Below are 15,027 nucleotides of genomic sequence, written 5' to 3' on the forward strand. Positions count from 1 at the left end.
GATGCATTCATCAGGCATGATATTGTTTGCTCCGGCAATCACGATCGATGATTAATAGTTTGCCCATCATGAGTGTTGTCATAGTTGCTATAGTGATGTACCAAAACTTAGCTTCTATAAATATGAACCTATCAGAACGCTCAATATCCAACTATCTGTCGAGGACTTGTTTACTTCCGGGGCAATATTGATTACTTTGATTATTGACAATCAACTTTTGACCATAAATTCCTGACCAGATTTTCATTACAATTAATCGTCGAATATTGCTGTTTCTTATAACTTAAATAGTTTGAATGCCTTCAAACATGGGTGACATGGATGAATATATTTTCGATGACGATGGAAATCCGATCTTGCAGTGTCCGAATTTTGTGCAACAAGAAAATATTTTTGCTAATGAACCCGACTTAAAGGATATATTTCACATTAAATCGGATGGGTTTGATGTTCTACTTTCTCTTGCCAAGGGTCTTATAACTTGGACTAATGTTAATCCATCAGGTAATACGTTTTATATTGCAATTAATTATTTATTAAGGTTTAAGTTGTGAATTTACTGTTAATTAACGTTTAATTATGTTTATCAAATTGTATCAGCTGTTAATAGTGTTATTTATAGATATTAAAAATATTATAATATGTACACATTAACACTTTTTATTTATTTTTTTAAATGCTAACATGATTTAAAGAAAAAACAAGCAATCATAGTAATTTATATGTTTGCAATGATAAAGATAATAATTATGATGGTGGTGATCATTGGCTGTTTCAGTGTTTGGCCTATATTATACTACGCATGAAATGATAATAGCTGTTTAAAGATCTTTTATTTAATGTTGACATTTTTTTTTTGCATTTTCAGCATTATGATTACCGTAACGTTTCAAAATGTTTAGACAATACTACTTATAATTATTAATATTAATTACACATTAGGTTTTTTATTAAGTGGCCACTGGTCTTAAAAAATTAAGTGATGATCAATTAATGGGGTAAGAGGTGATAATAGATTAAATGTTTCTTTGACTGATTGCTGAGTTGATTTTTATTAATTACTATACATAAGTGCCCATTATGCCATTTAACTGGCATAATTTCATCTGATAACTCTAGAACAGAACAGATCCTTTTATTTTCACCCAAGTATTTAACATATACAATAATTTTAGTACAATATTGTGACTTCTGATAATTGAGTGGGGGGCATTTAAGGTAGTATGAATATAAAGATATTGACTAAGAATATGTAGAATAAAGCAACTCCAATATACATAGTGAGCATTGTCTGCGAATGTAGTATCGGTACATAATAATGAAGCCCGATATGTCGAGGATTCTAATATTCGTATATCGAGGTAAATGGGATATAGGGTGGATCCAGAGTGAACGCACCGAGATTCTACAAACAATAATTATCAATGTGTTAATATCACAATAAGGCAATGTGGCAGTGTGCATGAATAAACAAATCACTAAATTTTAATTAACACTGCACTGTATAGGCTTTCCCAGTTTTTTGCAATCCAGCACATGACACGCTTTATGTCATTAATTACAAATAGGTAAGAAAAAGAAGAAAGGAAAAGGTGAAGACCGCAACACTGTTATGCTGAAAGACGTTTTTGCGGTGTCGCTGAAAAGGAAAAAGTCTAACACAGATTCAGATGAAGGATTCTGTATAGGTAATCATGGTTGTAGAAATAATGATGAAGAATGACAGTCAGCTTGCAGAGCGATTTCTTTTCAGGGTAAACATGGGCGTCCAAAGGTTTCAAATACGTAATGACGATGAATTTATTGATTTTCATTAAAATATTTTAACAACATTCAATTAAATAACATCCTTTAAACTTTTTTTTTATTCATATTATTCATCAATAATTTATATGTTTAGTTTTTTAATGGTCACAGGGATTCTGACTGATTAACAAATCAATTAATAATTCTGAGTTATGTTTTGTTTTCATCTGCTCTAATATCATTTAACTTCATTCTGTTTAATCATGCTTATAGTTTATCTGATATTTTTCAGGTTTTACTTTGCATATATGCGACATATTTGGTCCAAACCTTCTCAGTGAGAGAGCTGTGGTTTTTGAGCATCCCAGTGAAGCACTGTGCAACCGATACCTGCACAAGATCCAGTCTTATATCACAAGTATGCACTCGGGGGTTTTCCCACCATTTTGGGAATGGGGCTTACACACTTTGCATTGGGAAAAATGTCATCTTTTGCCTAACGTTGGAAAATTTTAATCTGTTTACAAATAGTTTTAATTTGATTGTAAATGTTTTTTTAAAGATATTTTCTAATAATCAACATACAGAGCTTTTATAGGAAGATTCAATTACATTTTGAATAATAATTTAATTTTCAATGTAAAAAGAGACCCAGCCTTCCGGGATGGTCCCTCACCCCCCTAAAAAAAATTGTATCACAAGTAATGATTTTTATGCCCCCAGTAGGGTGGCATATAGCAGTTGAACTGTCCGTTAGTATGTCCGTCTGTCCGAAAACTTTAACATTGGCCATAACTTTTGCAATATTGAAGATAGCAACTTGATATTTGGCATGCATGTGTATCTCATGAAGCTGCACATTTTGAGTGGTGAAAGGTCACAGTCATCCTTCAAGGTCAAAAGTAAAAAAATACAATCCAACGGAAGTAATAAGCTTTAAAAATATTTTAAAATATTAGTTATTATATGCACACCAATAATTAACTTATTCTAAGATACTAGCGGCTTTTAATTTGTCTTCATTTGTTTATGAATTAATAATGTTTTTATGACTTCAACAGGTAAGAGTTGCAACTAAATAATCTTGCAAAAATTTGTGTATTTTTTTATTTGCAACCATTTATCCCTGTTTCTTTTACCTATAAAATCTGTGTGCAATTGCTTTTATATCATATAATTTGTATTTCCAGAACTGTTCAGACGCCCGACCTCGGTCAAGCTGTTCCTGCAAACTCATGCAGGCGGCAAGAATGGTAGCTCCCTATACAAGAGCAAAGTCCTGCCACTCTTCCAGGCGGCAGATGTCCAAGTTGACTGTGTTGGTAAGTAACCCTTTCCCACTTAGAAGCTAAGTAAAAATGGCTTAGTGCAAACAGCATAAAACCAGAACAGCCTGCGAGTAACTCACTGTCTGTTCAGGTTTTATGCTGTTTGCTGCCCATCAGTCTCTAAGGTTTGGAGATGAAGCCTTAAAAACTTAAATCTAGTAAGAAAGTCTTATATTAAATCTAACTTTCTAAGGGACTACACATGCGTAAAATTAGTATCTAAGTGGTAAAGAGGTAAGGCAGTTATTGGTGATTGAAATGAGCACAAACCGATCAGCGACAGGCTTTGAAATTTTTTCACTCAAATCATATCATATTTAATTTGGGTTTTCTTGGCAAAACTATGATGTTTTAATGAATTTTATCAGTCAATAGACCTCTACTTATTGTGTATGGTTACTTTTTATTCAAATAAGTAAATTAACAAACTTAATTTTTTTAAAAAGAACAAAAAACATGATGTTCATTACAAGAAACTTTGTATTTCATGCATGAACCAGTAAGTTGATCACAGTTTGAACTGACTTCTAGACATTTTTTTTTAATCTTAGAACAAATGATATAACGGTATAGAAAGAAATATTCATTAATAAGGATTGTGCCATTTCTTTAATTTGGAATGAATATTTTCATTACAGAGGTCCAGCATAATGAACACATCAAACAGGAAATGGTTCATATTAATCTAGATGACTTTGACTGGTAAGTTTGACCGATATATATATATATAATTTATATTGAAATAAATATTCCATGATTGGGTATATTAGAGTCGTGTTCTGAGAAAACTGGGCAAAATGCATGTGCGTAAAGTGTCGACCCAGATAGACCTGTGCAGTCCGCACAGGCTAATCAGGGACGACACTTTCCGCTTCTATGACATTTTTTGTTTAAATGAAGTCTCTTGTTAGCAAAAATCCAGTTTAGGCAGACAGTGTCGTCCCTGATTAGCCTGTGTGGACTGCACAGCCTAATCTGGGACGACACTTTACGCACATGCATTAAGCCCAGTTTTCTCAGAACACGGCTCATTAGATTGTGAGTGTGTGTTATATTATGCTCATACCCTGTTATGAAATGTGCTTGAATCAACATGTATTGATGTGCTCATTTTCACAGAATAATACTGTAGTGTTTTGATTGATAATTAGACAATATAGTTAATATACATTAATGTAAACTATGATTTCAGCAAGAATTCTTCAAGTTGGTGCATTTATTCGACAGCTATGTGTTGGTTCTAATATTTTTTTAATTGATAATAAACATATAAAAATGGTGTATTTGAAATACATCCTTCAGAAAATGTGCAAAATATTTTAAGTATTTAAACATACTGCATTTAAACCCCTTACATATTGAAGCAGTCAGAACTTATTGGTACTGGTAGCGTTGATAGTCAAGGATCTCAGGGCTCATCACAATGTTGCCAAATGAGACCATTGTAAAAAGTGGCAAATCATTCATTTTTTTGTTTAATACAAACATGAAAATTGTAAGTATTTAATTGGCTGCAGAATGATTCCCTGTTACACAATCACAAACTAAAATATCAAGAGCCAGTAATTGTTCAATTAGAGCCACAAGTGCAAACCATAGCAATTTATTATTGTAATAAACTGTTCAGTTTTCATTATTTACAGCATCATTGCCATGGGAGGTGATGGCACAGCCAACAAGGTTGCTGATGGGTTGATGACAGCATCCCAGCGGTGTCGTGATGTTGATCAGAAACTGGGCTTCACACCAGTCAGGGCAAGACTTCCATTTGGAATCATCCCTTGTGGTAGGTTGTCTTAAATTGTACACTAAATTTGTAAAAGACACAAATCCAATAATAATGGAATTTCTTTATAGTAGTTTAATTTATTTTGCTATAAGACGCTGCAGTTAAGCTGGTAGTAAGGTAAGGTAAAAAAAACTTAATGCTGTTCATGTTAAAATATCCCAAACAATATATTGAGTTTAAGAAACTGTGATAAAGTGTTTCTCCTTGTAGATCATAAGTAGTTTACCAGTAAATGCATTTTCTAGTTGTGAAAAGGTATTTCAAAATCTATATACCAGGCTCCACCAATGACATCTGTCGATCCATAACGGGATGTGAGGATATAGTGACCTCCATCATCCACATTCTCATGGGTCAGACCACTCCAGTTGACGTGTGCACAGCTTATAACGAAGATAAATTCCTGCAGTGGTGTTTCAACTGCCAGTACGGTTTCGGTGGAAATGTGTTGATGTTCAGAGAACGGTACAAGAAGCTTGGAAAGCGGGGACTTGAGCCAGCCTTCATCAAAGCACTAACTAAAGCTAAACTCAGGTAAGCTGGATATGCACTTTCATTTATAATGTGTGTATAATTTGGTAGGGGCTTTTTCAGGGTAGCTCCAATATAATGTAATAATACATTAAAATAAAAATTATATTTTTTAATGTGTAGATCTTAGCTAATTATATTATGTGTTTGGTTTTAGATGTTTTGTACTTTGTAATACCATAATTTATTGCAAAACTGAGAAGCAATTAACAAGTTTAACACTTCAACCTCACAAGAGCACCATGCAAAATGGGTCTTATGCCATATGTAGCCTGTCCACTTATGAGACCATAAAACCTTGTGTGTCAATATAGTGGACAGTGTAGCTCCTCAACGGGCAACACATTTGGCACAATAGTTATTTTCTCATAAAGTGGCTCACAATGTCTAAAAACTGAACATTTAAGATTACCCGCTGTGTGTGTATTTTCAGACCGTATGAGTGTGACATTGAATATATTGCGGCAGAACAACTGCCTTCTCATAGGAAGCACTTGCCATGCTTTACTGGGTAGGTCATGTAACTCTTGTTTTATTTGTATGTCTTTTTATTGCACTATTTAAAAAAATAGATTTAAGTGTGCCATGCGTGCACCAAGTGTTCTTATACTGTAATATGTTTAACTAAAATGACCATAAATTTGAAAACTTTTATTAGACCTATGTGTTATTGGCACTAAAATGTGTTGATAAAAATAGTTATTGCACTGAAAGCATTCTCAAAGACTCTTAGGACTAAGCATATTTAAAGCTAAAATAATACACTAACCAGATTTCAACCGAACTAAACCTAATACACATATGCAATTTACCTGCTTTTATTGCTGTAATTGTCATGGTCTATTTATAGATGTGACACCTGCTGGACCGAGAAGGAGGCTGATGGAGATGAGGTCACACAGGATCTTGTGCAGGCCTTTGATCCCCTGGATGAGTCCAACAACAGCGACACACTCGTTAGTAAGTAGTCCAACAACAGTTACACTCTCGTTAGTAAGTAGTCCAACAACAGCTACACACTTGTTAGTAAGTAGTGCAACAACAGTGACACACCCGTTAGTAAGTAGTCCAACAACAGCGACACACTCGTTAGTAAGTAGTCCAACAACAGTTACACTCTCGTTAGTAAGTAGTCCAACAACAGCTACACACTTGTTAGTAAGTAGTGCAACAACAGTGACACACTCGTAAGTCAGTAGTCCAACAACAGCAACATACCCGTTAGTAAGTAGTCCAACAACAGCTACACCCTTGTAAGTAAGTAGTCCAACATCAGTGACACACCCGTTAGTAAGTAGTCCAACAACATTGACACACCCGTTAGTAAGTAGTCCAACAACAGTGACACACCCGTTAGTAAGTAGTCCAACAACAGCAACACACCCGTTAGTAAGTAGTCCAACAACAGCGACACACCCGTTAGTAAGTAGTCCAACAACAGTGACACACCCGTTAGTAAGTAGTCCAACAACATTGAAACACCCGTTAGTAAGTAGTCCAACAACAGTGACACACCCGTTAGTAAGTAGTCCAACAACAGTGACACACCCGTTAGTAAGTAGTCCAACAACAGTGACACACCCTTTAGTAAGTAGTCCAACAACATTGAAACACCCGTTAGTAAGTAGTCCAACAACAGTGACACACCCTTTAGTAAGTAGTCCAACAACAGTAACACACCCGTTAGTAAGTAGTCCAACAACAGCGACACACCCGTTAGTTAGTAGTCCAACAATAGCGACAAGCTCGTTAGTAAGGTGTCCAACAACAGCAACACACCCGTTAGTAAGTAGTCCAACAACAGTGACACACCCATTAGTAAGTAGTCCAACAACAGTGACACACCCGTTAGTAAGTAGTCCAACAACAGCGACACACCCGTTAGTAAGTAGTCCAACAACAGCAACAAGCTCGTTAGTAAGTTGTCCAACAACAGCGACTCCCTTTATCGTGAAATTGAACGCTTAAAAGTAATGGTTTTCACAGATCCAATACAATATTTTGTAGACATACCAAGAGTTAAGAGATAAATGTTCATGTATATCAATGTTATATTGTAATAAATAATCCATGTTAAAGTTGAACATGCTTACAGATTGATGACACTATTATTGAGTTTTTCCAAATTGTCAGACTTAGCAGAACATGAGGACAATCCTTGGCGATCAAGAAAGGGGAAATATCTGAACATCGGTCTGTTCACAATACCTGGACGCTCCGAGATAGCAACACGTGGTGTTAGCAAGTACTCGCATCTCAATGATGGCACTATGGATCTAGTGCTTGTTAAAGAGGCACCAAGAAAAGAGTTCTTGAGGGTGATTAAACGTATGGGGACTAATAAAGATGCGGTAAGAATGATTGCATTTATCTAAATAGGGGTGTGTTTTTTCCTCTTTTCAGCTGATTTTCTCCCTTTAAATGTTGTAAACTTTGTTAGATCTATATTCAAACGAAGACTTTAGTTGAACCTTGTTAGGGGCAAAGGGCATTTACCTCCCCTGAGGTGGTTCTTAAATCACACCCCTGCTAAAGGAGACATTGGGCAAGATAAGCTTTGTGTGTAGATGGTAACTGAAATGTACCATATACACAATAGCTAATATTCATTTTTAAAATCTAAGTTTTCAGGAGGCAGCTGTTGTTTTGGATTAACATTCCTCTATATGTTAATTAAAATTCAGTCTGATGTATGGAATAATACATAAAGTACATAAGCTCGTTTGGAAACTAAGTTAGATTTCTTTGGGCATAGACAGGCTGTTCTGGAGAATCCATAATATCCTTTACCTCAGATTTAATTCCTCCCTTTTCTCACCTTAGAGAAAAAAGCTAAGAAATGCATAAAATTTGATTAATAAATTACATACGCCTACCAAAAATTAGATACTAATGTCTTAGAAATATCTAATTAAAATGGTTTCTTTGACATTTTGTTAATGTATAACCAGGTAAAACTTATAAATAATCCTTTACAAAATAAACATAATAATAAATATCAACCATTACTAAATGTGCACACTTTGTTCTTGATTTCAGTTTGACTTCCCATTTATTGAGGTGTTGAGAGTGAAGGAAATGCGTTTCCGCCTTAGAATTCCCTTGGGTTTCCAGTACAACGATCACAACTTCAGTGAGATTGACTATGAAATAAATCGGCAACAAAAGATGCTGGAATCTGCCACAAAATCAACGGAAATCCTTGACATTAATGAGCTGAGTGATTCTGATGAAGAATTGGAAATTGACGACCTCACAACGTCCAAACCATCATCTGGGTCGGTGAAATCTAAGTCATCACTGCGAGTTGAGAATAACAATAAACCCAAAGCGATTAAGACATTAAGTGTTCAGCAAATAGACAAGAAAAAAATTAACAGGACCAACACAGAAACATCTATAGATACTTTCAGTGTTGATGATTCTGATGATAGTGATGGCGATGATAGTAATGACGAGAAGGAAACAGAAGAAATTGTGGTAAGTATTAAACAACAAAATTTGTATACGGGGTAGTCCTGTAATCATAAATCATGTGTCAGCCTTTCTCAAACTTTGAGTAAATATTTTCAAACTACAAAAGTTGAGTTTAACATCATTGTTCAAATGTAGTGTGTAAATAATTTCCAGATTTTGATCAACATTCCAGATTCACTTGATTTGTAACTTTATAGTCACACAAACAATAGTTATTTTATATATTTTCTTAGAAACATGCCTGCGCACAAGCAAACAATTTTGTGGATCAAAATGCATGTTCAATTTTGGATTATGTGTTAAAATGCCTATTTAATTTTTGAAAATGTGTTAAACGGATTTGTTCACAGATTTTTTATAAATCTGTTTGTTTATAAATGTATAAAATTGATTGATTTAACATCTGAACTAAATAGCTCTAGTAAAATCACAATAATATACTTTTTTAAATAAATTTCATGAAATATATTTATCCCGACTGTGGCTTGAACCTATGTATTTTGGTTTAAAATGCTTTGTCCTTGTCTTCTTGGCCATCCTGTCTTTGATGTTAATTTGTACATTTTATATGTAAGCTATCCATGTATTGTAGCACAATTTAACCATAGCAAACATAACTTTCCAAATTATTCAGTTGTTTTGTGTTTGTAATGCTTTATTTTTTTTTTAATTTAAAATGGAGACTACTTATGAATGAACATATATTTTTGTTATGAATCTACATCATCAGTGATATTTTGCTCCTGTATCTGTACATATCTGATCCTGTTTACTGCTTTTTGATTTTATTTGTAAAATCTGAGACAAAAGGTAAGAAAATTGTCATTTAGAAAATCTATGAACAAACTCCTTTAATCCAAGGACTTAAACTCTAATGGTCAATCTTACACGGTCATTCAGGTTATGATTTCAATATGAATGACCACTACCTATCATAAACAAGCTGTATTTATCGCCTTAAATTTTTTAGACGATTGACAAATTGGGCGTGAGAACAGTACGCTCAGCTACTGCTCCTAAGCAGACGTTACTAGGCCCTGCCTACCGTATGACCTTCACGGAGCAGGATCGTGCCAGACGAATGAAACGGAGCCAGAAGAAGGAGAATAAGAAGAAGGCTAAGGAAGAAAAGAAAATGAAGTCAGTTTGGAACATAGATTATGAGATTTGTCAGCAAGATTTTCTACATGTGAAGTAAGTGGACTCATTCATAACCATTTTCCACGTATGTCTGAATTTAGACACATGTGTACTTGCTTGTACTTCTTTAGGAACTCAATTAAAATTAAAGACTTTTCTTACTCAAGTTTTAAACGCTTCATTTCCAACCCTGAGATACTCGGGAGCAGCAAACAGACAGAGAGTAACTCATAGGCTGTTCTGGTTTATGCTGGTTGCATACAGTAATTCATAGGCTGTTCTGGTTTATGCTGGTTGCATACAATAATTCATTGGCTGTTCTGGTTAATGCTGGTTGCATATAGCCATTTTCACTGTTCTGGTTTATGCTGGTTGCCATTTTCACTTTTCTTCTGAGCAGGAAAGGGTTAACCCTTTGCATGCTGGGAAATTTGTCGTCTGCTAAAATGTCGTCTGCTGAATTTCTAAAATAAGCATTTTCTTTGATTTTTTTCAAAGAATACTATCAGAATAGCAAACAGTTTGGATCCTGATGAGACGCCACGTTCTGTGGTGTCTCATCTGGATCCAAACTGTTTGCACAGGCCTTCAAAATTCGATTCCCGCACTGAAAGAGTTAACTAGCAAATTATTTGTATGAATACATCAAATATTAACAATTAGAAGTGCCGCACATCGTAGTTGTTCAGATTTTTTTAGATCCTTTTTTTTGTCATGTAAATCAACACTTCTCTCCCTGCAAATTATTTAAGTGTTAACCTCAAGCATTATGATTGAAAATGTACCTTGTATGTGTACACACTGCAGGCGTTCATTAACCTGTACCCGTAGGTATTACCAAGAATATTGCAATCGTACAATTTGTTGTATATAGTTTGTTTGGTTAATAGGAGGATCTTAAGTTACTTAATATACAACAATCTTTCACTTGATGAGCAATAATGTGGGTTAGTGTTATAAGTTAAAAAGAGATAATTATAATTCTGTACCAATTGATGTTTTTGGGCTGATTATATAAGCTTTTATTGGGTTGTATTCAAATGGCAAAATGTATCTTTTTTCCCGAATGCTGTCCTGAAATTCACAAGTTATTAATGACTTTAATGTAATAGCAGTGATTTGTCTAGAAATAAAGATTTTTTAACCATTTTACTTTTTTTTCATTTTTATTTTTTATTGTTTAATGTTATTGTTATCACCACCATAAGTTAAAAAAGTATGTATCAAACAATTTTTCCCCCAATTTAGATTAAATTAAAGCTTAAATTCCCATTTTAATATCTGTAGTTCATATTCCTAAACTGATGAAAAAATCACAGCAATCTGTAGAAACACAAGCAGTCCATGCTATGTGTTTATGACTTAACAAATGAACAATATTTTTGTATGTTTCAGAGTTCACCATGGTTTGCTGCGAGTGTATGGTCGCGGTATATCACCAGAAACAATATACAGTGACCCCACACTGCTGTGTATACCGAGAATATGAACGGGCCTATCACCTAGCGCTAATAGAACATAGATTGATAGAGTGCCTGCAGGAATATCTTGAACTCTTTGTTGGAGTAGCTATAGGATTTCATAAAACATTATAGAAAGAATGTGATTTTGTGCTGTTGGTTAGGGTGACTTACTACAGCTTTTGTAGACATATAGAAATACAATCAAATTTCTGCTGAAATTAAAAGCCATTGGAAGGGCTGTATGATTGTTGGACATAAAGTGAGTTTATGTTGTTCGTGAACATCTGCCGTAAAGTTCTCCTGGTAGAACAAATACATAGAATTTTGGTTACACTTTAAAACCAGTCCTGAGCAGTAATCAGTACATATCCTCCATAAAGGGTAAAATTTACGATGTCAGTATAGGATATTGCTGAAAATGTATGTTTGAATAATTTGTTTTACATCAGATCTTTGGTAAAATAATGTTAGACAGCAAGAAAAATTTGTTTATCTGCAGTACAATCGAAATAGCAGGTTGCTGCCCCTTGCTCTTTTTTGCCACCCCATCCCTCCTTTTTATATTTAAAAACTCAACGGCAAATTAAAAGACAATTCTAATAAACAATAATTACGAAAGTTAGACTAAGAAATTCTTCAGATTTCTTTTTAAACAAAATGTCATCCATGTTTTTCAGCCTTGCCTTTTGTAGAAGCATTATACATTTTATGATCCGAGAGCTTTCCGTATCTACATGTTATTTGCCATAAGAGCATTTAATTGATAAACATCAAGAAAAGCAGACCCATTAATGGTTCTAACCAGGCATTAAGACTTGAACATACATGGCAATATGCCACAGGCTTTGACTGGATCAATCTAAACAAAAATATGTGTACACTAAATACAATTATGTTTTAAAGAGTGTTTATGGAAAGTCTTCAATATAGCGAACCATTGTTGTTGATGTATTTATATTGTTATAATTTGGCAGTCCTCAAGTTCAGAACATTCCATGAAATTGTGATAAATTTTAATTTTTGTTTGTTGATTGTTTTTATTTAATCTATGATTTTTCATATATGTATTCAATATTTATTTTGATGTAATATTAAATATTTATTTTATGTAATTGACGTCTTATTTTAACTCACGTATAACAATAAGTGTACATTTAAAACCTTTGTTACGTCATACTAACCAGTGTATTGTAACTATTTAAAGAATGTATTCTTATTTATTCAAAAATGTAAAATGAAAATAGAAAATGCAGCAAATAAAGTTTGTTGGATTTTGTAAATTTCTAATTTTTATCAATTGATGATTGTATCACTTCCAAAAACAATTGTATTCTCAGATCACTGATGAACTAAATGGTTAATATACAAATGAAACAAATATCCTATAACTATACAGTGCAAAAAAGAAAGGTGTTTTAATTATGAGTGAAACAAGTCAATCTCACACAACAAACTTGAGATCTAAAATATTACCTACAGTTATTCTTGCCATTATTTAACTTATACTGAAATTTGTTATTGTTAATGGAATCCAAATGTCAGCCACAATTTTAACTTAGATTAATTTCATTCATTAATAGTGCCATTATAATTTTTGACGCAATAACACATTCAACTGGGTTTATTTGTAATTAGATTATTAATTTCATTATCATAATAACTGAAATACTTGTCATTAGTTTGGTTGAGAACTTCCCTGGAGTGTAGAACTAGATGTCATTAGTTTGGTTGAGAACTTCCCTGGAGTGTAGAACTAGATGTCATTAGTTTGGTCGAGAACTTCCCTGGAGTGGAGAACTAGAAAATTTAGCCTTACATGTGTTTGTTTGTTATTAATAGCGTAGTGATATGCTCACATTTGATATTGTGTTCATAGTTAATTTTCAAACGATTGAACAATTTAATGCAAAAACTCTTTCAAAAGCTTAAGGCAGTTTGAATAGGTATCGGAGACTGTCTTTATTGTGTAAAGATAGTCAATATAAATTTTTTTTATTTAACACTTGAGAATTGTTTGCTTTTCTAAAATATCTTTGTCTAAAAAGTAAACTGCAATTTTAGTATGAAAACAAGGTTTACAAGTTTAAATAGTTAAGCACAGTTTTAATGTGTAAACTACATTTATAAATGTTATTAGTGAACTACAATTTTAACCAGGTTTACATTTAAACATCTGACTTGTAATGAATAAAATAAATGCATCAACTTGATACGATTCTGTAGCACTAACCAAGGATAATAAATCTTAAAGGGACTGTCAACCACAAAGGGACTGTCAACCACGATGACGTAGAAAAGAAAAGTTGTAAAATACTGTATTTTTTACAATTATTAGTTTATATTGATTAAAATTATACGAGTGGTATATAACAATACTTGAAAAAGTTGTTAAGTTTTAATATTTTCGGTGTATTTGATAATAAAATTTTACTGGGTATGTCTACCAGGTAACTATACCAGTTAACTATAAATAAAGTCATCATCGTCATGTGGTAAACCCAGGAATGCAAATTGTGCATGCGTAGTGAATTGTATATATCTAATATAGAAAATGATCAATCTACTAACGTTATTTGTAGTGTGTATATCGTTATGTCACCTATTTTCACAATGTACTTTCTATTCACATAGCGAATTTTATTACCAAATATACTGAAAATATAAACTTTGTTCAAGTAATGTAATATACCAGTTGTGATATTTTAATCAACATAAACTAATAATTGTAAAAAATACGGTATTTTAGAACTTTTCTTTTTTTCGTCATTCGTGGTTGACAGTCCCTTTAATTATGCAACAAATATATGGTTTGTATTGTTTGCAGGTATATTAGTAATATTGGTCCCAAACCTGATTCCGTCCATTGTCTCAAAATGTTCATGTATGTTATATATGATTTTTAAGTTGTGGCAGTATACTGTATTGTGCTGTGGCTACAAGTAATGTGATGGAATTTTTTTATATATTTTTGTTTACATTTTTCTCTAATTAATTTTTTACATTTTTGTTTACATTTTGTTTTAACCGTTTTCTCGAGTGTTTGTTTAAGCATGCTTTAGCAATGTTTCATAGCAACAACTAATATTCATTGTGTATTATTTTATTTTATATTAATGTTTGTTTTGTCAATATTTTGGATGAAATTTGCCATCCATTTTTAAATAAGTTATGTGTTGGTTGAGTTTGTATACATGTGTGTGTCTGCTTATTATTTCTATATTGCAGTTCATGTATGAATATGGAATGTTTACAGTTCTCCTCTTTGTATTCATTCATATATCAAACATAAAAAAAATGAAGACTATCAGGAGAGAATGTCTTGTTCTTGTCCACTAATTTATAACAGAACGCAGTCCTTACAGTTAGCTCCCTTTCTTAAAGTAGTTTACGTGCTAATGCATGTGCAAAAAAAATTGACATTAATATTATTATTATTATTTTGATCATCTGGGTAATGTTTTATAAAAGGTCTTAATAAAGACACATTTTTGTGATAACTGATTTTGTAGCAAAAACAAATACCAGCTTGTGATTCATGTTTCTAAATAGAAAT

At 33.1% G+C, this 15,027-nt stretch overlaps 2 protein-coding genes across 2 annotated transcripts in view; both read left to right on the forward strand.

The window, feature by feature from the left end:
- The window catches only part of LOC127863242 (sentrin-specific protease 1-like), a 289,205-nt gene that overhangs the window by 39,313 nt on the left and 234,865 nt on the right, over window positions 1-15,027 (forward strand). The window lies entirely within an intron of this gene.
- LOC127863241 (ceramide kinase-like protein) lies at window positions 165-14,880 on the forward strand. The gene is made up of 13 exons (XM_052402628.1): window positions 165-504; window positions 1,569-1,688; window positions 2,039-2,164; window positions 2,937-3,068; window positions 3,713-3,776; window positions 4,718-4,860; window positions 5,142-5,397; window positions 5,828-5,905; window positions 6,245-6,354; window positions 7,528-7,745; window positions 8,434-8,874; window positions 9,842-10,065; window positions 11,407-14,880. Exons 1-13 carry the CDS (start codon window positions 297-299, stop codon window positions 11,498-11,500), a joined length of 2,214 nt encoding a protein of 737 aa, XP_052258588.1. The 5' UTR covers window positions 165-296; the 3' UTR covers window positions 11,501-14,880.

This window comes from Dreissena polymorpha, unplaced genomic scaffold (genome assembly GCF_020536995.1).
Source record: "Dreissena polymorpha isolate Duluth1 unplaced genomic scaffold, UMN_Dpol_1.0 chrUn003, whole genome shotgun sequence".
Classification (NCBI taxonomy): domain Eukaryota; kingdom Metazoa; phylum Mollusca; class Bivalvia; order Myida; family Dreissenidae; genus Dreissena; species Dreissena polymorpha.

What these genes read in the sequence shown, in the direction of transcription:
- LOC127863241 (XM_052402628.1), top strand. Translation starts at nt 297, where the DNA reads ATGCCTTCAAACATGGGTGACATGGATGAATATATTTTCGATGACGAT. An exon ending in GATCCAGTCTTATATCACAA is followed by an intron (nt 2,165 to 2,936) that starts GTATGCACTCGG and finishes TTGTATTTCCAG; the next exon opens with AACTGTTCAGACGCCCGACC. An exon ending in AGGAAACAGAAGAAATTGTG is followed by an intron (nt 8,875 to 9,841) that starts GTAAGTATTAAA and finishes TAAATTTTTTAG; the next exon opens with ACGATTGACAAATTGGGCGT.